This window comes from Empidonax traillii, unplaced genomic scaffold (assembly GCF_003031625.1).
Source record: "Empidonax traillii isolate 1590-97213 ecotype Southwest subspecies unplaced genomic scaffold, ASM303162v1 scaffold1037:size355049, whole genome shotgun sequence".
NCBI classification, from domain to species: domain Eukaryota; kingdom Metazoa; phylum Chordata; class Aves; order Passeriformes; family Tyrannidae; genus Empidonax; species Empidonax traillii.
Window position 1 is genome coordinate 325,368 of NW_020956230.1, and position 24,051 is coordinate 349,418.

Here is a 24,051-nt window from a genome sequence, read left to right on the forward strand (position 1 = left end):
TGCGACAGCAGCTTTGTGGGCTCCACCACCACGGGACTCGTGGCTTTCCTCCAGCCCAAACACAGCTGCTTCCCAGGCAGGCCATGGCAGCAGGGGCAGGGCAGCCAGCCCAGGGCACAGCCACATCCCTCAGACAGGCAGGGGCAGGCAGGTGACACTATCAGCTGCCCTCTGTCCCCATCCACACCAACCCAGCCAGCTCCTTGTGGGGTCAGGAACCACTCAGCATCCTCCCACTCCCAGCACGTACATCAAACTCTTATCAAAATGACACCCACGGACCTTTCTTGCACCGAAACGGAGGAAACTCAGGGCTATTTTGGATGTTTCTGGTGGGGTCAGGTCAGCTCCCTGCTGACAGGCACGCACACACACACACACGGCAGCAGCAATTCACAACAATATCAGTGACCTTCAGGAGAGCACACGATTGATCCCAGCTTGTGATTGCTCTGAGTCACTCCAGCCCGGGCCCTGCGTGAGTCCCTTAATTGGAACGTGTCAGTGGGTTAAAACAGCATTAGGAAGAGAAGAGGGAAGTCAACTCGCATTAATTAGTTCGCGCCAGTAATTAGCGTTAACTGAAAGAACCACGGGGGTTGATTATTTCCAAAAGCGAGAGGCAACGAGAGACTTGGGCAGCAGGAACCTGGAGGAAGACTATTCTGGGATGTGGGGGTCCCCACTGCACTTGTGGAGAGAAGCTGTTGGATTGTCCTGGCCCTGTGTGCAAAAGCAAATGAGAAAACAAGGTGTCCTTTATATAGGAAAAAAGGTAACCTTTCAGATAAAAAATGGGTATCCTTTTAGATTTTTTTAAAAAAAAGGTATCCTTTCAGGTAAAGCAAGGATTTTGGAGCACATTCCCCCTGCCCAGCAGCCTCTTGCACGAGTTTTAAATTGATCTGAAGACAATTTTAAAAAGAATTGAAGAGCGATGCCTTTGAGAAATAATCTGCTCTTCTCCACCTGAGCAATGAAGGAGAATAAATTAATAAAGAAACAGTGCTGATAAAAGCTGATGGTCTGGTTTTGGGAGGTGTTGCTGCTCTTCCCTTGCAGTATCTTAACCCAGCAAATACTCTGGAAAAGCTCCACAAAGCCACAGGAAACAAAGATGCATCAACTGATGGCAGAAAGTACCAGAAGGGGAAAGAGAAAAATAGAATAAACGCTGCTACTTTCTTTAAAAAAAATTAAAAACTATTCCTAACTTGTCCCGGAGCAGACACAGAGAGATAAGAGATAATAATAAGCCACGGTTTAATGGTGCCCAGAGGCTCCTATTTCACACTTAATAAGAGAGAGACAGTGATAACAGAGCAGGGGCCAGAGAGGGACAGAGAAAGAGAAGAGGGTGGGTCAGTGCTGTCCCTCACTTGGCTTTGCTGCTCCTGCCCTGCTGCACTGACCCAGCACCTCTGGGGACGGAGACAGAGGCACAGAGCAGCAACTCCCTGGATCTTCCAAGCTAGGTCAACAGATTTGTGTTAAAAACATGAAATAGGAGTGGATAGAGAGCTCAGTTATCAGAGAGCACCCATCAACACGTAAACCAACAGGTTGGGGATTCTGTTATTTGAAACGACATATCAAGGGCTCGATGCTTCCAAGGGATCCAAATCCCGGTGCCAGCAGGGGAGCTGAGGAATGTGAAGTGATGGAGAGCATCCCCCACCCTCCCCCAGCACCCTCTGGTTTCATTCCTCAAATGGTGACATCACCCCCAGAGTCCCTGGAGGGACACAAAGGGACCCAAAAACAACGTGTCTTCCACATCTTCTGGTGGGGGAAAAAAAAGCTTGGGTTTGGTTAATATTGACAAATATTAACCAGCACAAAGGGATGGGTTAAGGGAAGGAGTCAGCAGGCATGGATTTAAGTGGACTTGGATTGCAGTTCCTCTCCACGGATCACCAGCAACCCCTCACTCGAACTGCTAAAATCAACAACTCGAGTGCAGCCTCAAACACTCCCAGCAGTAAAGAGGCCCTCTCGATGCTGAAGTGGGTGCAATCACATTTATGATTAATAGCACCCACCATGCAGCTCTGGACACGCTCTCATACCCACTGATCCTGCTCCCACAGTGCCTGCCAGCCCTGACTCCCAGCACAGCACAGCCAGATTTCCCAGCCTTAACTGGGTCCCACCAGCAGCACCCAAACCCCTCGGATCAGACAGATTCCCCCACAAATTGGGAATAAGCCTTGGGACACCCAGTATGACCCAGACCACCAGTATGGCTGGGAATTGGGAAGGAAAGGTGCATCCACAGAGAAAAATTCCAGTGTTTTCATGGCAGATCTGCTCTGGCAGCACCCTGTGAGCAAATCCCATCAGGCTTTATCCTTTCCCATCCCACCAGCGCAGCAGTACAGCAGCCAGAGCCTTCCCTAATAACTCCAACCAGGGAAGCTTAAGTGAATATTAGGGAAGCCTGGTATCAGTTTATCTGTAACTAATGTCACATTATTGCAAGTACATTTTATTCAGTGCTAATTATCAGCCACTCAGATAACTCATAATTCCTGAAAATTGCAAACAGCAGCTTTAATCAGCAGCCTCTGCCAACAGGCTGCGAGGGCAGGAGGAATAAATCACCTCCTCCTGTGGCACCAGAGCGTGGGCACATCCAGGGTGTCCTGGGGGGTGACACTGGAGCTGCCCCAGCCCCGGGAGCTCCCCTGGGAGCTGCCAGAGATCCCTGGAAGTGCCAAAATGTGCAGCACCCAGCACACCCATCCCCCACACAGGGGGGAGGCAAATTCACCAAAAATCACCCCCAAACCCTTAAATAACAGGAATGACTGGACAGGATCCCACGGCCCTTCCAATCCAGGGACGTTGGGATGCCCAGCCCAGCCAGTCCAGCACGACTGGTCTGTGCCAGGGAGCAGGAACTCACCACTGGGCCCAGCCCCGCCGAGGCTCCAAGGGGAGACAGGCACAGCCCAATCCATCTTTTCGGTCAAACAACACTCCTATGAAAAATAAACATACGGATTTTTCTCACTGGCACGTTTGGGGACTTTTCCCTTTCCAGGAGGGAGGCAAAACACAGCAGGAATGTTGCTGGCACCGGGTCTGGGAAGGGGGAAGGAGGAACATGCAGGCAATTCCCAGGCTCCTCGGGGAAATCCAGGAGAGGTTTCTTCCAAAACCTGATGTTTGACACGGCAGAAAGGAGAAAGGAGGTCGGTTTCATAACCTCTGTCAATGACAAAAACAAAAGCCCAGGAATGTTTTCCCTGCTTTTGCCACGGGACATGGCAAATAAACAAACAACTTCTTCAACAAACAAACCCCATCTCTGCAACAGCAGGAGCCAAGTCTCCTGTCACCAACCTCCTGTCTCCCCCAGGAATCTCAGAGAAACCTCCAACACAACCAGCAAATTCCAGTTTCAATGGACTAATTGCTCCAGGTGGAGTGCTGGAGCCCACCAAAACCAGTTGGGTTGTATACCCAACTTCCAGTTGTTTGCTGGGAGGAAACTTGCCTGTTACAGCCACAGCCAGATCCTAAGGGATATATTCCTGTGTTTTCCACACATCCCCAGCACCTGGCCGCCAGTGACTCTCTCAGCAGGGCACGGCAGAGAGGTTTGTGGCATCGAGTCAGCACTACAGCATGAGATTTTAATTGTTTGCAATAAACCTTTAAGCCTCAAATGGGATTAACAAGAGCTTTTTCTCCACACGCTCATTAAAGCCTGATGGAGACCAGTTCCACCTCTCTTCCCTCTCCCTGCTCCCTTCCCACTTTGTTTGTAGCGTGGCAACGTGCATTTTTACAGTCCTTTATTCTGCCAGGCTTTCTGCAGAGGGTAAGAGAAAGAGCAAACAAAACTTCAATTAACAGCTCATTCCCACCCAATATTCCCCATCTTTGCAGAGAGAACCGCTGGGGAAGGGGGAGCTGGGGACGTGGGAGCCCTGCGAGGGAGCGGGGAGGGCTCCTGGAGCTCTGGCAGGATGCAGCAGGGCACAGCCAGTGATCCATCACCCCTCAAATGAAGAGCCAGGCCGTGCCAGCGCTGCCTAATTCCATTACACTAAAGCACGACTTCCTCTGGAGCCGCAGCGATCCCGCAGTGAGCCGTGTGGACGTGCCCGGGCACAGGGATGGAGCAGCAGCAGCCCCTTCTCCTGCATCCCCCTGAGCATCCCAGCCTGCAGGACCCAGCCTGCAGGACGTGTTTGCTGGGCTGTATCTCCTCCCACCATCCTGCACAGCCCATCAGCACCAAAATAGCACCAGACTCCTCTGGAGCCTCCAACACCTTCCAGAGGCACAGTGCAACAAACCCACGGGACAGGCCCCTCATCCTCCTCATCTACTGCAATTAACTCCTTAATTCATTACAGAAGAAAGGCATAACAAGGAACAAGGCACTTCTGGATCACCACCAAGGAGAGACGAACCAAATCCCTGCAAAATCATGGAATTGTTTGGGAGGCACCTTAAAGCTCATCTCCTTCCACCCCCTGCCACCTTCCACTAGAGCAGGCTGCTCCAAGCAGCACACAGCAGTGCCAGGGCAGCGTGGGTGAGTCAGAGTTTACCCTGGGAGAGAGCTGGAGCTGTGCTGCAGCTCCAGAGCTGCGTGGAGAGATTTTCCATGATCCACACGGAAGCAAGCCTTCCTCTCCCTGACATTCCCCCAGCCCACTGCAGAACCTCTCTCGCTGCTTCTCTGTCATTTTAATGGCAGGTTTCCCTTTCACGGTGGAGGCATTAATTTGGGGTTGTGCTGTAAAGCAAATTCAAAGGCAGATTTTTGAGATCAAAGAACAGCTGAGGAACCTTCTGTGGCACTTGGCATGGCCCTGGATAAACAGGGACTCGCTCAGGGGTGCAGGGGAAGGGCATGGATCCTCCAGGAGTGAGTCTCACAGTGATCCCACCTCTGGGGGCAGTCACCCCTTTGCCATGACCACAGGGAAGGGAGGCAGAGGAATCCTGAACCCTTCCCCGAGCCCCCCCGGCTGCAGGCAGGGTGTGGAGCATCACTGCAGCAAGACACAGAGGTGCAAGTTTCTTAATCCATCACCTTTCAGAGCCCATCAGCCTGGAGCACAGGAGCAACCCTGGAGCACTCCAAGTACCTTCTGGTCCATGCTCAGTGGGTCAGGACCCACACCTTGCTCTCCCCTGGAGCTTTGCTGCTGCTTTCTGCTCATCCCATGTCTGAAACTTGGGAGATCCCCCCTGAGCCTCCTTTTCTCCAGGCTGAGCCCCCCCAGCTCCCTCAGCTGCTCCAGCCCCTCCCCAGCTCCATTCCCTTCTCTGGATACTCTTCTGGGACCCCTTGACAGCAGCACATCCCTCCCCACAGCCCCAGCCAGGCTCCCGGGGCAGCTGTGGGGAAGATCCCGTGTTCCAGCCTGCTCTTCTGTTTGGAAAACTCCTCTTTAACAATTCTGAGCCAGGCCCAAGCAGTAATTGAAATTCCCTCAGCAAAGGCTGAGCCAGGAGCAGAGAAAGTCCCATGGTCCATTAGCAGCCTTATCAGCAACACCTGCCCCAGGGGAGAGAGGGGCTTATCACAGGTACCTCCTGGAAAAGGGAAGGACAGAGGAAGGTGCATCCAGTGCAGGAGCTCAGAATTAAGCCAGGGTTTCTGCTGCTTTCTTTTTCCAGCAGGATTTTTTCACCCCATACCATCAAACAACTCCAGATCTCATCTCTGTCAGAACTTAGTGATTCACAAACCTAATGAGGGTGGGAGGGAATCTAACCCTGACCTGGATTCAAGGCAGCTCTGCTCTGCAGCTCGAGCTCTGGGGCTTCACAAATCATGTTTTTATGAAATGCTTAATGCATAATGAGGGAGAATTATAATTACGAGCAGCTGACAAATTGCACTCTGGAAGTAAATAACCCTTTACCTCCATTAATAAAATGAAATGCTTTGCTAAAAATTAGTATAACTGCAATATTGTGGGGGGTTTGGGCAAATAATGTCAATCTATGCAGGAGCAACTGGATTTCAAGCGCTAAACCCACTGTACAGGGCCAGGGGAGGGGTGGGAAGCAGCCAGGATTTTCACAGATCATATGGGCAAACAAATTGAAAAGGAACCTTTGGGGTTTCTGAATCTTTTAGAGGGTCCTGTGGGGGGGGCTTTGTGGTCAGCACCAGGGATTTCCATGACTGAAATCCTGCCTGGGCCAGGACCAATCCTACCCAGATCCAAAACCTTCCACAGCCGGCCTCAGGGAAGAGCTGGGTTGGTTTTAATTGATAAGTTAATAAAACCCATGCCCAGGTACTCTTATTTGTTCAGAGCTAGAAGGGAAGGATGTTTCCCAATGGAAGGCTTTGCTATGTTCCCTCATGAGCCTCCCAAAAAAACAAAGTTTCCCCCTTCCTTAGTCATCAGAGGCAGATCCTTCCTCCCTCCCAGAGCCAGTGGAAAAGGGCCAGGGATGCCACAAACCCAAACAAACACAAGGGCTGCTGTTTATTTTGCCCTGAGCAAAGGAAATCGGGGGGCAAAGCAGGAATGCAGGAGCCGAGCTGTGCCTCACACAGGACCCCCTGGTCCATCCTCACCCCCCTACGAGGCAAAAGGCTCAATTCCTGCAGCAGCATTTCAGTCCCACACTCAAAAAATTAATAAAGCAGAAAATGCACATCCCCCCACCCCAGGCACGTCCCTTGGTTGAAAATCCTCCACCTACTCCGGCAGTGAGGATGTGCAGCTAATTAACTTCCTGGGAGCCACAGATGAGCAGGAAAAAGCACATTAAAATGGGAATTTGCGATGGGCAGGTCTCGGAGGAATCAGCAAATTGCATAAGAGGAATCTTTACTCCGACTGTAAATTAACACCAGCCACAAGACCCAGCACGTTTTCACCGCCCGGCGAAAGGATTAACCCATCAGACCCCGCCCTGGGCAAGGCACGAGGCAAGAAATATGGAAAGCTTTCCATCTTTGCCAGAGGGAAGCAGTTCAGGAGGACCACAGGCACCTTCCAGCTGCACCCAGGACGGCATCAGCAACTGCTCTGCCTCGTCACACCAGGGAGGGAATCAGAGCATCCCACAACCAGAGCATCCCACAATCCCTGAGGTGGGAAAAGCCCTCCCAGCCCATGGATACCCCCTTTGCCCCATCCCCAGCCCAGGGCACCGAGTGCCACGGCCAGGCCTTCCTTGGGCACCTCCAGGGCTGGGCACTCCAAATCTCCCTGGGCAACCCCTGCCTGACCACCCTTTCCAGGGAGAAATTCTTCCTAAAATACATGTAAGTACCAGGAATCACTACCTAGTGACCCATTCCTCCAAAAAAGGTGCTCCCCACAGCCTAATCCAGCTGAGAAAAAAAGCTTGCCATTTTAGAGAACATGCACCTACAGCTGCAGGTAGGATGGTCCTTCCCCCTCCTCCTGCAGCTTCATCCACACACCATTCCCAGCTTTCCCTCCCCATAAGTGACGTGGACGGATTTAGAAAGCAAAATATCCATCCCCAAGGCACATTCTGATCCATCATCAGACAAGAGGGTGTCCTTGGATATTTATTTATCAAGTTCCAAACCCTTCCCAAGAGTTCCCACCAAAAATAGCCTAAAATTCGCTGCTCAAAACGTCCAGTCCCAGACTTTATTCCCAAAAACCCTTCAGCCCTCGGCTTGCACAACCAGAAAAGGGCAGGAACACGAGGCAGTCATGTTTTGGGCGGGTTAAGGGGATCCAGCCTCCCACCAGGAGCATCCTCACACCTGCTGCGCTCTCCTCCATCCCACCTGCAGATCCTCCCCCTGCTCAGGAAACCCTTCGAGCAGCTGCAAACCAGAGCCCCAAATGTTTCAAAAGCAGGTCTGAAACACAAGCCCTGGAGCCCAGACAGGGATTTTGGCTGTGCTGGTTCCCTGGGATGAGGGGTCAGCCCTGGCACCTACAGGGCAAACACCGACCCAGGCAGAAGGCTTTTAAAAGGCACTTTAGTTCCTATTTGCTTAAATCCAAGGAACAGGCTGACCATCACGTGTGGCTTTATTGATTTACTCTGTACTCAGGAGCAACAAAAAAAAAAAAGCAAAAAAAAACCAAACCCTGTATCCAGCTGAGAAGAAAAAATAAATAAATAAATAAATCCGATGGAGATGGTATTTCCAGCTGGGAATCACAGCCCTGGCTCCCCATCCTCCCACCCCCAGCATCTTTCACGCCACAAGTATTGGCAGGCTCCTGGTTGGAGCTGAGTAATGGCCCATCAGCTCTCTCCAGGATTATATATTAACTCCTGGTTCTCCTGCAACATCTGCCCTCCTCTCCCTCCTCCTGCCCCCCCAGCAGCTCCCAGGGGAGCCCCCAAAGCTGCTGCAGCACCCCTGGGTGGTGAGCTGAGCTCCAGCCACAGACCCACCACGCTGGGAGTGATGGAGCCGCTTCCCTTCCCTGTGCAGACAGATGTTTGTGAGGAAAATGAAGCTGAGAGGTAGAGGAGATGAGGCTGATTAAGCCTCATTATCCTATTTAGTGTAATGATCACAGAGCCCACGTCACTGGGTGGAAAGAACAATGCATTTAACAGGAGAGGCAGGTACAAGTCCTGCAGCACACCAGGGGTTTGACCAGCTCCCAACACCGTGACCAGCTGGATTTCTCCCTCTCCCTGCCCATGGCTCCTTCCCAATCCCACCAGAATTGCACCCGTGAATTCCTGTTTCCCTGCAGGAGCAGTGAAGGGCTTGGACCTGGAAAAGGTAGGAGCCAGGGAGCTCCTGGAAGCCACAGCTCCAGCACAGGTGCTCCACTGCCCCCTGAGCCAAAGCCCACCCAAAACCCACCTAGATGGGCTTGGGGACACTCATGGGAACTCCACAGCCTGCAGCACCACCCTGAGAGGTCTTGGGGATCCAGCAGCTCCAAGACAAAGGCGACTCACATGGAATCATAGGATTATTCAGGCTGGAAAAGCCCTATAAAAATCATCAACTCCAGCTCTTAACACAGCACTGCCAAGGCCACCACTAACCCATGTCCCCAAGTGCCACATCCACACGTTGTTAAACCCCTCCAGGGATGGGACTGCACCACTGCCCTGAGATGCCTGTGCCAGTTCTTGATGCAACACTCCCAATGCTTCCAGTTTTCACAGGCTTGTGAAAATCCAGGAGTAAAAGCAGTCTGAAGGGACAGTCTGAAGGAGAGAGTCAGGGCTGGATGCATCCTCAGGAGTCTTGTGGGATTCCTCCAGGAAGGGGGAGGCCAGAGCAAGAAAAACACCATGAAAACCCAGTAAAACACCCCACTCTGAACAAGACTCAGCCAAGTCAGCAAGAGCTGCACGACAGATTTGAAGGATGAGAATAATAATACATAATTCCAGCGTTCTTATGCGTTGCAGTAGACCCAAAATAGCTCCTCAGCCACCAGGGACCTGCTGCACTGAGTGGAATTTTTAAGTAAACTTTCCCTCAAAGGCTTTGGGTCTTGGCATCGAAGACCCTGAGCCTTGAGTGCTTTTTAGTGAAGGCAACAGCGTCTCATACACGCCCCTCACCTGCCCCTCACTGTCCAGAAACCTCCTCAAACACCAGCTGAAAAGCCAAGTTCTTATTTAAAAAGCAGATGCAAGGTTAAACTAAAGGCTCCAGGCGAGGAGACAGCTGGCAAAATCAGGGAGAGCCCCTTTCTTTAAACTCCTGGGGTCTGTCTCTGCCACGGCCCCGCTCCCCAGGCACTCCCAAATGCCCTGCTATGCTTTGCCACCCTCCACCAGCCCAGCTGAGTGCCCAGACCAGCATCTCCTCCTCCTCCAGCTCAGCCAAAAGATGAACAAACACAGTTAAAGGCTTCACACAGGGAAAGGAGGGGAAGATAAAGATGTAATAGATTAGATCTGCCTTTTGTAAGGAATTTAATGACTCCAGCTGTTCGGCGTCATTAACCAGTTTGTCTCGGAGGTTTAACCCTCCTGCTGCCGGGGAGCAAACCCCGGGATACCCCAGCTCTGGTGGGGCTGAGGCAGGAGCAGGGCTGGGCCGATAAAGAGTCATTAAAAGCTTTTACTACCTGTTGCTATCCAGCAAAGCAGTCCTGGAGCAGTGCCAGGCAGGGACAGAGCTCTCTGTGCAAAGAGCAGCAGCTAAAAACAGCTGCCTCGTCCTGCCCTCCCAGGGACAGAGTGCCCCAGTCTCACCAGCATCCCCTCCCCACCCACACTGGGGAGAAAAACAACCCGCAGATTTTAACTGATTTGGAAAGACTTGTTGGAAGTGCAGTGGCTTAACCCTTGTCTGAGCAGCCCTGGCTCCCCCGGGGAGAGGTCTGGGCTCCAAGTGAAGGAAGATTCAAATTCCCCTCCCAGCACAGCCCAAGGATGGCTCAAGACTGACCAGGCACTTGTTTCTCATTTCAACACATTCAGCTCTAACCTCTCCCCGCGTTCCTTCCACATCATCCATCCCTCAGCTCCACCAACTCTCTGGGTACTTTGTCCTCTTCCGAAAGCCTCCCAAAAAATCCCCTCCCTGCCCCGCTGCACCGTCCCTGGCCAGCCCCAGGAGCCTCTGGGCAGGGAACTCAGAACCCCCCACCCTCTGCCAGCTCTCCTGACCCTGCCTGAGTTATCCAGGCAAGGATAAGCAGCATTTGTCCCACGTGGAGCAAAGAGCCGTGCTGAGCCACAGGAGACAGCAGCCCCACTCCCATCACCACTCAGAGTGGATTTATGGATATACTGGGTATTTTTCTCTGCTTTTGCGCCGCTTCCCACAAGGCCACCCCCTCAGTGCCCGTCCTTGCCCCATCCCACACGAGGATCTCACTCCCAACGCTCTCCCCCCTCCTCACACTCCTGTTTCGACACTCAACAGACATCACCAGCCAGCAGGACAGAGTGGGGATTGTGGTGCAACTGCTCCTCCACCCTGTTGGGAAACACCAGCCCGAGGCAGCTGATCAAACACGTCCCAGGGCCCTTCCAGCACCACGGGGGTCAAGGCCAGTGAGACACGCTGAGGATGCACCTGACTGGACCCGTTATCCTGCCAGGAGAGGCTCCAAAAGCAAGGGAAGGGGAAGGGCTGATGCTCCACGTTCCCCCCCCAGCAGAAAAAAACCTCACACTCCTTCCTCATATCCACAGACAGTTCCCCCCTTCCACTAAGATAAATACAAGATCTAAAAATCTCCTTGGAAATTTTTGGAGATCTCTTCACTGGCTGTGCCATTCTTGTGTTTTCAGCTGTAAAAAATCCAGCAGCCTCCCATTTATTTATTTTTTTAATAACAGCCCTCGACACGAGGCTGCTTCATTCGATTCTGCAATGCTTCGAGGGTTGGCAGCTCTGCAAATTAAGCCCCTGGGCTGAGACACAAGGTCACACCTGAGCTGTTTGCAGAGTGTTGCCAGTGAAAAGAACAAAAGCAGAAGGGTGAAGGGGGGGGCGGTGGAAAAGGGAAGATTAAAAAAAAAAAATAAAAAACCTTGTGCAGACAGCCTAGAGCTGCATCCAGCACTGCCAGAGCCAGCCGGGGCTCGGGGAAATCACACTTTCATTAAACCTGGGATGGAAATCCATCTGTATCCAGCTTCCATCTGCTTCTCCTTCCAGCTGAAGGAAGAGCAGGAGCCTCCATCCAGCCCAGAAACCCCCACTTACCAGGACTGGCATGAGCAGGTCGGCCAAGTACACGAACGCTGCTCCCAGGGAGAAGCCCACGGCCACCGGCAGGAAGGAGAGGGCCCCGAAGCTGCCCGACTCCTCGGCCATCTCGATGGCTGGGGCCAGCAGGGACCAGTAGGAAGCAGCCAGCATGACCTGGGGGACAGAAGGGGAGAGGTAAGAATCCTGCAGGCACTGATGCTGAGGGGATCCATCGCCAGCTGCAGCCAGACTGTCACCTCTGCCACCAGCCCACCCTCTGGCCCAGGACACCCCTGTGCTCACCCCCATCAGGTGCACGACCAGTGCATCCCAACAGAACCATCAAAACCCGCTTCCCAACACAGCAGATCAGGGAAGGAGAGGTTTTCCCCCATTTTCACCACGAGCCTTTTCCGTGGCTCAGGAGTCCAAGGCAGCAAAGGAAGGACACAAGCTCATTAGGGTGATTTGGTGTGGGATTAGCACAGCCCTGACAGCCCTGTAAATGGGAATGGCAGCAGGGTGGGAGCAGGACAACGTCCTCTCCTCGGGTGGTTTGCAGTGACAGAAGTGGGTTCGTGACCCCACCAAGGGTCAAACCAAGTCCTCGCCCACCCAGCTCTGGGCTCCTCCAGTGGGAAGGGAGGAAGGAATCAGAGCACTGGTGTCACCCAGAGACACAATAAACCTTGGATAACACCTGGAGCCAAAGAGCCACCTCCAAGCCAGCTGAGGGCACACACATTTTCTGCACTGATTCACCTGCCAGGGTCCCCACTTTGCAACCCCAGGCCAAGGCAAGGGCTTTCCTTGTGCACAGACCAACATTTGGGCTGCTCCTGTCCCAGCATCCAAGCCAGAGGGTGGAGGACAAGCTCCCATCCCCAGCAGCAACCCTCCAGCTCCCAGCACAGCCAAAGTCCTACTGCAGGGTTTGAGCTGCAAAACTCACACCACGAAAATAAACCTTGAGGCTCAGCGGGGAGGGAGAAAGAACAGTCACCCCCAAGATCATAAAAATCAGAATTTGGGATCTGTGAGGATCTCCAGCCCAGCCCTGCTCAGAGCTGGTTGCTCAGGGTGTCACACAGTGCAGAGAACAAAGCAACAGTTTCACAAGCCTCTCCTAAAGAACACAACATTAACATGCATTTTATCACCTTATCTCTTCCTCTCCTCTAATTAAAAAGTCATCAGCCCAACACCCTCCGCAGCAGCCCTGGCCCCAGTTCCTCTCCCTGCAGCTGTTCTGCTCTGCAGGGGGAGGCAGATCAGTGAGACAGGCACTGATGGGCTCCAAAATCCCATCGGGATCTGGGTCAGGCTTTGGGAAAAGGTCTGTGCAAGGCAGGGACACGGTGGCACCCACAGCCCTGCCATGGGCAGTCAGGGGCCGTGTTCCTCAGGGTGGACAGGGCAATGCTCCCAGCTCTCTTCCAACCCTGCAGGGAAGCACATGAACAAGAGGATTCCAACAGAGAAAGGGGTGTGGGACCAGGATCCAGTGGGAATAAGCAGAGTGATCCTGGAGACGGTGACAGGAGGAGTGCTGAGAGGAAAAGTGACCCCACCTGTTCCTCCAGGAACACTCAGGACCCCATGAAGTCCCATATTTAGGATGCTCAGAATCCCAGAATGGTTTGGGTTGGAAGGGACCTGAAAGCCCATCCAGTGCCACCCCCTGCTACGGGCAGGGACACCTTTCACCAGCCCAGGTTGCTCCAAGCCCCATCCAACCTGACCTTGGACACTTCCAGGGATCCAGGGGCAGCCACAGCTTCTCTGGACAACCTGTGCCAGGGCCTGCCCACCCTCAGAGGGAAGAATTTCATCCCATTTCCAACCTAATCCTCCTCTCTTCCAGTTCCAAGCCATTAGAGAGAGGCTGCTCAGCCCCCCAGCACGAGGAGTCCCCCCTGGAAGGGGAGTGCGTAACAAACTCTTACACCTTGGATCCCTCTGAAGGGAGGCACGAGCTGCTGTTGCTGCAGACACCAGTCCCGAGGGGGATTGTGTAAATCTCAGCTCGCTGTGAGTAAGAAGAACGAGGGTTGTCATGTCAGGCTTAAGCACGGCTGTCAAACTTCATATTTCAAATGCCACCTCCTTTAAAAAACAACCACACACCCCGGCGTGGAAACACAAGCAACGGGGAAAGGCTTGGCAGAATTATATTGTCATCTCATGTGAAGATATCATTTCCCCACGGAAAACAGAGCCCTAACAGTGCTCAGCCTCCAGATCCCGTCAGCACCCGAGTCAGCACCGCAGCCCCCACCGGCACGGGCTCCGGGGGAAGGGATGACAGAGCCCTGAGCCATCCCAACCCCAACCTGCCTGGGAGGAGAGGGGATTTATTCCTGCCCTGTGCAGAGAAACCCCTCAACCCTTGCTGGGGGAGCTGGAAGTCGCTGTCCTTCAACAGGCAGAAGACACGATGTCCCTGTGCCTGCCCCCTCAGCCCATCCCTGAGCTCAGGCTGACATTTGGGGACATGCCCAGCTCCTGCCCACCAGCTCCTGCCCACCCAGCTCAGCGTCAGAGCTGGCACTCACCCCTCCAGTTCAGCAGCCTCTCTTACCAGATGATGCTCAGGAACCAACAAAAGGGGGAGGATTTCTGCCAACAACCTGATTTTGGTTACAAATTCGCACTCAGCCTCAGATCTTTATAACTGCCCAGCCAGGGACAGCAACACAAACCCCAGTGTCTCCCAGCCAGCTGGTGTCAAAGGAGTAAAACAGAGAAAGCCCCCTGGGCTCTCCCTGGATCAATAAAGCATGGAGTCACTTGGGCAGAGGAGAGGATTTTCCACACCAAGCCTTCCCCTCACACCAGCCCCCCCCAAGACGGGGAGCAGGGGACATGCAGCACCACGTGGGGAGCAGAAAACCCAGGAGGAGGAGATCCCCATGGCAGGACAGGAAAGACAAGTGGAAGCTGAGAGACTGGCAGGACGCCTCCCCTGACAAACTTTTCCACTTGATTTCATTAAGGCTCCAACACCAAGGACCAGCCCCAGCAGGGCTGTGTGAATTCCTGATGCCGTTTTAAGCAGCTCTGAAAGGGAATATTTGAACCCAGCTGTGCCTGGTGTGGGTTAAGGAGCGTGGCTGGATGATTTTCTGCTTCATCTGGGACAGAAGAAATCAAAGTGGAGCCCAGCAAGAGGGAACAGCAGCGTGAGGCTGCAGGGAGGGAGGGCTGTGTTTGCTCATGATGTCTGAGCCCAGCACCTCCAGCACAGCAGAGAACAGCTGAAAAAAAAAAAACAAACCCACCAACATCTTATTTAAGAATATCAAGATTTAAGAGAAAAGCCAGAATTCCACATCAGATGCCCCAGCAGCAAAGCCTTGTCTCTATGGAAACACATCACCTCAGAGGCTTCCACATCCAAAACCCTCAGTCATCTGCGAGTTCCAGAGAGGGAACTGAGGCAGAGGGAAGGCAAATCCTCGGGCACCAGCGTGGTGCTGGAAGGGGCTGAGCTCCTCCACACCACACTGAGCAGCTGCACAGGTCCCATCATCTGAGATGACCCCTGTGCCACCAAACATGGGCAGCCTGAGCTGTGCTTTGCCATCAAGATGCTCCCAGTACACGCAGGGGTTCTCCCAGTACACCCCAGTTCACAGCACAGCACTTTAACCCTGTGCCCAGGTTCATCCCAGCTCCCCCAGATCAGATGGAGCACCTGCAGTGAAGGCAGTGCCAAGGCACAGCTTTCTGTGTCCCAAAATAACGCTATGCATGCCAGACCACCCTCCCTGAGGTCACCTGGACATCCCTGTCCCACATCCTCCTCCTGCCTCAGCAGTGGCAGAGAAATCTTTAATCAATTCTGGGTTTATTTTGCTTTGCAGCTCCCAGAAGACAAGCAGGGAAGTGATTCCCAAGAGGATGGAGATCCATCCGTTACACCCTATTTCTCCAGCAGTCCTGGCCTTGCAGAGCCCCCTGGATGCTCCCTGGAACCCAGGTGACTGTCAGGGACCCTGAGCTGAGCACAGCAAGGTTGGAAGCAGCACCTGCCCCTGAAAGCACAGGAGCTGGAGCTTTGCTGGCCCTGGCAGAGCACCAGGGAAGATAATTCAACCCAGCAGCACAGATTTCAGAGCAGGGGTAAAGAGGAAGTTCTGCCTCTTCTTATCTCCCAGCGCTCAGAGAAACAGCCCAGTATCTACAAGAGATCCTCAAAGTTTCAAACAGAAACCCCTCAGAGCAGGAGCAGCGTCTCTGTCTGCAGAAACACTTCTCACAGGGGAGAGGAGACAGAAAACAGTACAAGCAGGTTTCAGAACTGGCTGGTCCACATCCTTTCACCCCCACACAAAGCACAGAGAGTCTGTGCTGCTCCCAGGGTTCCCCCAACACCAGTTTTGGGCTCCCTCAGGCAGGACACCAGCTCAGCCCCATCATCCCATCCCCTCTCCACCCTCACACAGGGAGCTGTCAACTGGCCACGGTCCCTCTTGCCACAGGGCTGGGTGGTTTCTCCTCCAGGTTCCCCAAGGACTCTCTGCAAAGCCACCAAGTACACACCCCCCAGTGCTTTCCCTGGGAAAGAGGGAAGAAAACATTGCCTGTGTTGTTGAACCCTTTCAGGGAAAGGAAAGATGGGCACACAGAGCTGGTCACACTGTTGGGCAAATAATGGCAACGCTGCCCAGCTGGGAAAAGGGGAGCTCAGGGGGACCCCGGCGTCACCAGGGGCCTCCTCGCTGTCCTTCCCCCCAGGCAAAGCTCTCCTCTCCTGCTCTGAGCACAGCACAGCCAAAAAGCTGAGGGAAAAGCAAATGTTTGCAGGACTTCTGCTTCCTGAGCCACACCTGGGGCAGGCAGGGATGACTCAGAGCTCCTGGCACAGGGACAGGGTGGCCACGGCAAGGACGGCACCTGAGCCAGCAGGTCCTAATCCTAAAGGGGCTCGTGGATAAAGGATGGAGCAGCCATCCACTCCAACAGCCAGGGGGAATTACTCTCATCCTTATCAGGTCACCAGAAAAGCTTCCAGCTGAGTTCCTGTCACCCGCCACAGCATCCAGGTGCCACCAGCACACAGCGTGAGGGGCCTGGCAGAGCCACCACACACCCTGGGAGATGCCCCTTCCACCCAGGGCGGCTCTCAGGTGCACTCCAGCACCTTGAATGAGGGGTTTAACAGCTGAACTTGATTACCTTAGAGGTGTTTTTCAACTTTAACCGCTCCACCAGGGGAAACAAAGGTGATTTAACAAGCCTTGATGAGACTCCACCTGGCCCCCCTCACCTGGGCAGGTCTGCACTCCCAATCCCCAACACAACCTCAAGCCACAAGTTGCACATTTTCCTTCAAGACAGAAGGAGCAAGCCCCACATTCAGTGTGCAGCCTTGATGTAGAGCTGCAGTGCCTTCCTCCCCTCTTCTCCTGAGGGTTTAAAGCATCCACGCTCCACAGGAGACCGAGCAGCACGGAGCCAGCCATGCACAACAGCCCCCCTGCCCATCTTCATCTCCCCTGCACGTTTCCATCGCTCCAGGAGCGACTCAGAATCCCAAGAGATGAGAAGAGCTGAACTCGAGAGAGCCAAACCCAGCGTGGGCAGCTCGTGACCCTCCTCGTGCCACCTCCACCCTCCCCGAGGAGGCACCAGGACATGACAGGGCACAACCAGAGCCACCCCGAGGGCAGGAGCCCTTCCCTGCCCTCGGGAAACTATCCAAGGAATCCTGATTCCAGTGGGCAAGCAAACCAAGCGTGGAGGGGCTGCAGAGGGGAGCAGGAGGGTGCTGTACTTACCCCTGCAGCAAAGCCCAGGCTCCCATCCAGGACCCGCCTCTGGAAGAAACCAAACACAAACCACACCTTTTAGTGCTGGGGCAAGAGCAGCAGAGTGTGACCACACCATGGACCACACCAGGGGGAAAGGCCCTGGCACAGGTTGCCCAGAGCAGCTGTGGATGCCCCTGGATCCCTGGAAGTGTCCAAGGCCAGGTTGGACAGGGCTTGGAGCAACCTGGGCTGGTGGAAGGTGTCCCTGCCCAGGGCAGGGGGTGGCACTGGATGAGCTTTAAGGTCCCTTCCAACCCAAACCATTCCATGATTTATGGAATCACCAGGATCCTACAAGGCATCCCAGCTCCCAGAGCCCACCCCAAAGGATGTGAGAAGTTAAACCAGCAGCTCTCCTTGCCCCTCTGCACGTCCTGCCCCGCATTCCCCCTCCCTCCTGGAAGACCTTCCTTCCTCTAATCCCTGGCTGTTCTGAACAAGCCCCCTGCTCTGCCCACAGCCCAGCACAGATCCTGCCCACTGCACTCCCAGGGCAGGTTTTTATTCCCTCCCCCAGGAAGAAAACCCCATGTGCTCCAGCAAAGGGAATCTCAGTGTGCAGCCAAGTGCTGAATAAATCATCACAAGAGCGAGGCATAAATAATAAATCCATCCGGGCAATTGGGAGCAGGGTGGCGAGGGGGCCTCTAATTTTGGATCCCAGATGACTTAAAGATCAGCTCTTTCCTTGCTCTGAGCACGGGCTGACCCAAATCCTGCCCTGGAAACGTGGCAGCAAAACCAGGTTACTGGAGGGGAACCTGCTGTGCTCCAAACACTACTGGGAGCACATACCACAGCCCAGGGGCAGGAATTTGATTTCCTTCTCCTCTGGTGTGTTGAGAAACGAGCTGGATTTTTGCTCCTCTCTTGCCCCAGGGCCATTTTTAACCCCCTGGAAGTTGGGACGAGGCAGCCAAGGCCCACCATGAGCATGGCACAGCCCTGTATGCCAGGTCCTGCTGCTCTCCCAGGGATGAAGGGGGGTGATCCCAGGTCCTGCTGGTCTCCCAGGGATGAGGGGGTGATCCCAGGACCCACCTGGCCGCTGGAGAACACGAACACCAGCGCTGAGCCTGCCGCCGTCAGCCCCCAGGTGAGGAACGTCCCCAGCACCGCCTGGACCACCGGCCCCAGTCCCGGGATCATGCTGGCCTGGGGGACAGGAGAGGGGTCAGGAGAAGCACCTGGGGTTTGCAGGAGGGTCCCAAAAACCCCTCCTCACCACCGGGGACAGAGTGAGCTTAACCATCCCCCTCGCAGCTTCTCCCCCTTAGGCGAGGCTTTGCGATGGAACCCAGCGGAGCAGGAGGGATGGGACACACCCCATCCCACCTGCAGCACCACCCCACACTGAGCTGGGGCTCAGGGCTGCGCTCAGGGGGCCTCCGAGGCCAGGGGAGGGTTATCCAAGCGCTGGGAATGGCCCAGGGAGCAGCACTGCTGTGGAAACACACACAGGTGTGGAAATGTGGACATATAAACTTATAATACACGTACTGACACATTTATAGGCAAGCAAATCAAAATACACGTGTGTTTATACACTTAAGTGCAAATATATCAAAATACGCGTATACATTTATATGGGAATACATTAAATGCATATGTATTATACATTTATATATAAATATACAAGGAACACACACAATGGTGCCACCTTGCCCCCCCCTCAAAGGCCCAGGACCCCCAAGCCCCCCCATATCTGGAGCCCACCTGTTCTGTCCCCAAAGCCCCCAAACCCCCCAGTCCTGGAGGACCCCCAGCCCAGTCCTTAAAGCCCCCAAACCCCCGGTACCGGAACCCCCGAGTCGGTCCCTGGGACCCCCAAACCCCCGTTCCCGGAGCCCCCGGGGATTCCCACACCCCTGGTTCCCGGAGCCACCCCAGGTCAGCCCCCCAAACCTCCGGGACCCCCAAACCCCCCGTACCGGAGCCCCCGGTGCGCTGCCCGTCCCCGCCCGCGCCGTTTCCTGGTGCCCGCACACGTGTCGCCGCCGTGGCCCCGCCCCCTCCGCGGCCGCAGCCAATGGGAGCGCGGCGGGGGCGGGCCGCCCGCGTCTCTGCGGTTCGCGCGGGCGCGGCGGCGGCAAAGCGAGGCGGGCGGGTGGCGCGGGCGGGCGCGACAAGGTGTCACTGTCACTGTCACTGCCACTGCCACCTCCCCCCCGGGGAAACCTTCCCGCTGGCATCCTTAAGGGCAGCTCCCGGTGTTTCCGTCCTGAGAGCTCCCACCCAGCAGGGCGGTGACCCACGGCCGCAATCAGCCCCGCTAATTAACAGCAGGACGAGACACCGTAGTGGTCAGCACGTGGCAGCCTGGGGCACCTCACAGGGGCAGACAGCACCCCCCATCATCCAACACTGGCATCCGGCTCAGCCCTCGGATGGTGCAGCATCCCACCCGTGACGTCACAGAATCCCAGAATCATTCACGTTGGAAAAGAACTCCCAGCCCATGGATCCCCCCTGTGCCCCCTCCCCACCTTGTCCCCCAGCCCAGAGCTCTGAGTGCCACGGCCAGGCCTTCCTGGGACACCTCCAGGGCTGGGCACTCCAAACCTCCCTGGGCAGCCCCCGCCAAGGCCTGACCACCCTTTCCAGGGAGAAATTCCTGCTGATGTCCAACCTGGACATCCCCCAGAGCATCGTCCCGGGGCACACAGTGGCCAAACCCACAGTGCCGGGTGTGCTGGGGGCAGGAGCAGCTCCATCACCGATTCCTTGCCTTGGAGGGAGGGAGAGGGACCTGCAGTGGCAGCCCCGGAGCAGAGGGAGCCCGGCCAGCCCTGGTGTCCCCCGCCTGTGCCGTGCCAGAAGGAGCAGGTGGTGGCAGAAGGACACATCCAGCTCATTTGCAACAGAACCCGTCTTTATGAGAGTGTTTATCTTCCAACAGCCTTTGATCAGCCTCCCCTGCCTCAGTTGGGAAAGGTCAAGGCCATTTGAAACCTCCCTGATTTTGGATTTAATCAATCTGGCCCTGTAATTGCCGCATCCCTCATTAGCTGCCCCGGCCAGGCAGATGCAGGGCGAGGTGCCAGCTGGGAGGGACACGGGGACAGACAAACAGAGCTCCCCTGCTCCCCCCGGGGATCCCCGGGCAGCTGTGCTGGCAGGGACAGCTGGTGACCCGGCCAGGCTGGCCCTGGGGACACGGCTGACACGCTCTGGGGGTGGCTGGCAGGGCTGGCCCTGCTTTGGGACGGGGGGAGGTGGCAGTGGGGACAGTGATGGCAGTGGGGCTCTGTGCAGGAGCATCAGCAAAGTCAGCTCTCACCCCCTTTCTCCGGTGTCACCTCCATGTCACTCAGCCCCAGGCAGCTCCCACCTGCCCCTGCCTGGCCCAGCACCAGGAAGGATGAGACCTGTACCCCCTAAAATGCATTTTAAACAACAAAACCAGCCCAAATTCTTGTGCAATCTCTTGTTAAGGTGAATGAGACATTAGAAGGGGCAGCCCTGGGGCAGCCAGGACCCCAATCCCTCTGGATTTTATGCCATAAAACTGCTTAGTGGTGTCTGGGGCAGGTGGAGGGCACAGAGGGGCACATCCCAGCACCTGGAGATGCCCCAGCTGTGCCTCTCGCTGGGCATGGCCCTGTGTCCCTGCTGTGTCCCTGCTGTGTCCCTGCTGTGTCCCCTTCCCGCAGGCTGAGCTCACGGCCGGGCTCTTTCCCAACCCAAATCCATCTGTGTCAAGCTGGAGCCAGCCCGGACAGCGGGATGAGGGATGAGGACATCCAGGGCCATCCCCGAGGACAGGGCAGGGGAGCAGCCCGAGCAGGGTCGGGCCATCCCATACCGAGAGCTCCTGTCCCCTCCTGTCCCCCCCTGGGTCACAGCGCACGAAGGAGCAGCTTTGTGCTCCTCCACTGGCTTTGGGCTCGTCCTGAGGGACGGGCAGGACCCTCTGCAGGGCTGGGGGGCCACGGAGTTCCACCAGCTGCTCCGAGCAGGAGGGGACACGAGCAGCAGCGTGTGCTGTCACCAGCCCTGACGTTTCCAGCTGGAACAAAGCCTGGCTGCCAAACCCAGGCTGTTCAGTCCCGATTTATTGCACAGGACCCTCGGACGAGCCAGGCACGGCGGGCAGAGACACGGGCAGGAGCTGGCACCTCGACCCGCTGCTGCCAAAGGCTCAGCAGCTCTGGGATGCACCGGGAATGCGAGCGGCGGCTCCCGCTGCAGCCCGGCCCCTCCAGAGACCAGTAAAGTAATCACGGAGGCAAATAACGGCAGGGAGAGAAGGGGAGAGGTGGGAGAGGGAGGAAGGAACCGGCTGTAGGGAGGTCTGGCAGGAGCCGGAGCCGGAGAGGGGTGCGGGGTTCCCCCGGGAGAGCCCCGATCCGCGGGGGCTGTGGAGACTCCGGATCCGCGGGGGCTGTGGAGAGCCTGGATCTGCCTGGATGCTGCCCTGGGCGCAGGTGAAGGCGCCAGCTCTTCTCCCTCCCCATCCATCACCGCTGCAGACGCTGCCCGATTAAATCTGGCAGCCACCAGCCTGGTCCTGCCGCGCCTCGGGGCGTGGGGAGATGGTCCAGACCTGTTTGTCTGGCTAATTAGCAGAGAGCAAAGCCTCCCCCAGCCCAGGCATCCCCGCAGTGGAGCTTGGCAGCCTCCAGCAAGGCGTCAGCAGAGCCATCAAAACGCCCGCGGCTGCAGGGCTGGAGATGGGAAGGGAGAAGGCAGGGAAAGGGCAGTGCCACACAAAGGACCCAGGAGAGAGGAACACCACGGGCATCCCTGCCTGTGCTGGCCCTGTCCCCATGGCCACGGGGGACAGCGGGGTCCCTCTGAGGGCAGGAGTGGGTTTGGGCACGGCAGAGGCAGAGCTGTTTGGGGCCAGCTCTGCAGAGAGAGAGGAGCATCTTCAGGACATGATGAACCTCGGGGATCCTCGGGCTGGCCGCGCTCAGGAGCAAATCCTTCCCCTCCTGACTGCTGTGGAACAGCAGCTGCCCCCCAGTTCCCCTCCACCGTGCCAGAGCCCAGCCCAGAGAGCTCCAGTCCAACACAGTGTCCCTCATTCCTGCAAAATGCTGGAGATGTCACTGCCTGCCCTCCACAGATGTGGGAGAAAGGCCGGCTCACCCTACCCCTCCGTTGGCATCCAAACCCGGCTCCTTACGACACTCACTTCCAGGACAGGGGGCGAAAGTGCTGTTTTCCCTTGGGACTCTTGCAGAACCGCTGGGAATAGATGGCAGAAAACTTGGAAGGACTTTAAAAAGCTCCCTGTGGTCACGTAACCGCCGTGCCCCTCTCCCAGGGGTTATTTCGGCCGTGTGGGAAGGGGCCGTGCCTTTCTCCTCTCTCCAGCCCTGCCAGTAAATCGCTTTTCAGCACAGTGGATGCTTCCCAGGCAAAAGGACAAAGAGGAGTTTATCTGCCAGCACCAAACCAGCTGCTGGGGTACAGCGTCTCTGCGAACCAGGGACCACCCAGAGACACAGATCAGACTCTAGACTGAATCCTAATTCAATCCTAAATCTAAACAGAATAAAAAAATATGTCTTCAGAAGGCTCAAGGACAGATTCCCAGCTCAGCCAGCTGCTGCTGCCCTCCTCCTGGATGGATATCAGCTCCGATCAGCTCCTCAATACACACCGGGCCATCATTTCATTAGTTTTATGGGGGTTTTAATGAAGATCAGATCTGGGTTTAGCCAAGCGAGATTGCTGGCTGGCTTCTCCCAGCTCCCTGGCCCCAGATTCCCACGGAGGTGGAAGGGAAGGACTGGGAGTGCTGGCAGCCCCAGCCAGCTGGCAGAACCCCGGGGTCCCTGCACTGCCCCACCGCTCCATCCCCTGGCACGGGGGGTGATGATGCTCAGGACCGCACTGGGGGCTGGGAGAAGCCACTGCCAGCCTGGCGTGGTCTCAGTGCCAGGGCAAGAGGAGGGGGAAGGGCTCAGCTTGGTGCCCAAGGGACCCAGGGAAGGGATGTGGCAGCGTCACCTACTCACGGGAGAAATCCAAGGAGGCAGCACTGGAAATGCAGGCAGGGAAAGCTGCACCACGCTCTGCCCACTGCCGAGGGAAGGGCACAGTCAGGACACCCCTCCTGGGCACAGGAACCAGCCAAGACAGGATAAAACAGCTGTGAAAAGGTCACAAGGCATCAAACCCCTCTCCTGTGCCAGGCTGGCACGCAGTGCTCCCTCCTGCACAACCATCCTGGGGGCACGTGCAGCCAACCCCGCCTGGAGCAGCATCCCAGGGACTGACATTCCTCAGGACACCCCAAAGGGAACACCCACAGAGATCCAATCCCCCATTCACATCAGCCAAACCATCTCCAGCCCCACCTTCCCTCCTCTCGCAGTTACTGGGATATTCATTTCCACATCATCTATACCAGAAGGGGCTCTTTCCTGCCTCCTAAAGATTTATGAGGCTGATAACGACTCTTCTCATGCCCCAGGACCTGATGTCTTTAGATCTGCCTTGGGACGTGGATGGTGAAGTGCAAGTGAGAACCTCCTTCCACAATCAGCAGCCTCAGCACTGGGCTCTTTGTTCCCAGTCACTCTTAATTTCCTGCTTTCTATTGTCTCTTGGAGAGGTGATGGAAAGGAGGGCAGGAATAGTGATTATTTAATTGCTTTCAATATCTCAAAC

At 55.6% G+C, this 24,051-nt stretch overlaps 1 protein-coding gene across 3 annotated transcripts in view; it reads right to left on the minus strand.

The window, feature by feature from the left end:
- SLC39A11 (solute carrier family 39 member 11) overlaps window positions 1-19,846 on the minus strand; it is a 72,797-nt gene extending 52,951 nt beyond the window's left edge. For 2 of the 3 annotated variants that reach the window (XM_027904310.1, XM_027904308.1), the window contains exons 1-4: window positions 19,359-19,430; window positions 18,469-18,582; window positions 17,395-17,433; window positions 11,627-11,785 (exon numbers count right to left, since the gene is read on the minus strand). In XM_027904310.1, the coding sequence (XP_027760111.1) occupies window positions 11,627-11,785; window positions 17,395-17,433; window positions 18,469-18,576 (306 nt within the window). In that variant the 5' untranslated portion in view covers window positions 18,577-18,582; window positions 19,359-19,430. Of the gene's footprint in view, window positions 1-11,626; window positions 11,786-17,394; window positions 17,434-18,468; window positions 18,583-19,358; window positions 19,431-19,723 lie in introns of those variants that run through there. The other variant, XM_027904309.1, reaches the window with a different exon arrangement.
- Window positions 19,847-24,051: the final 4,205 nt, after the last annotated feature.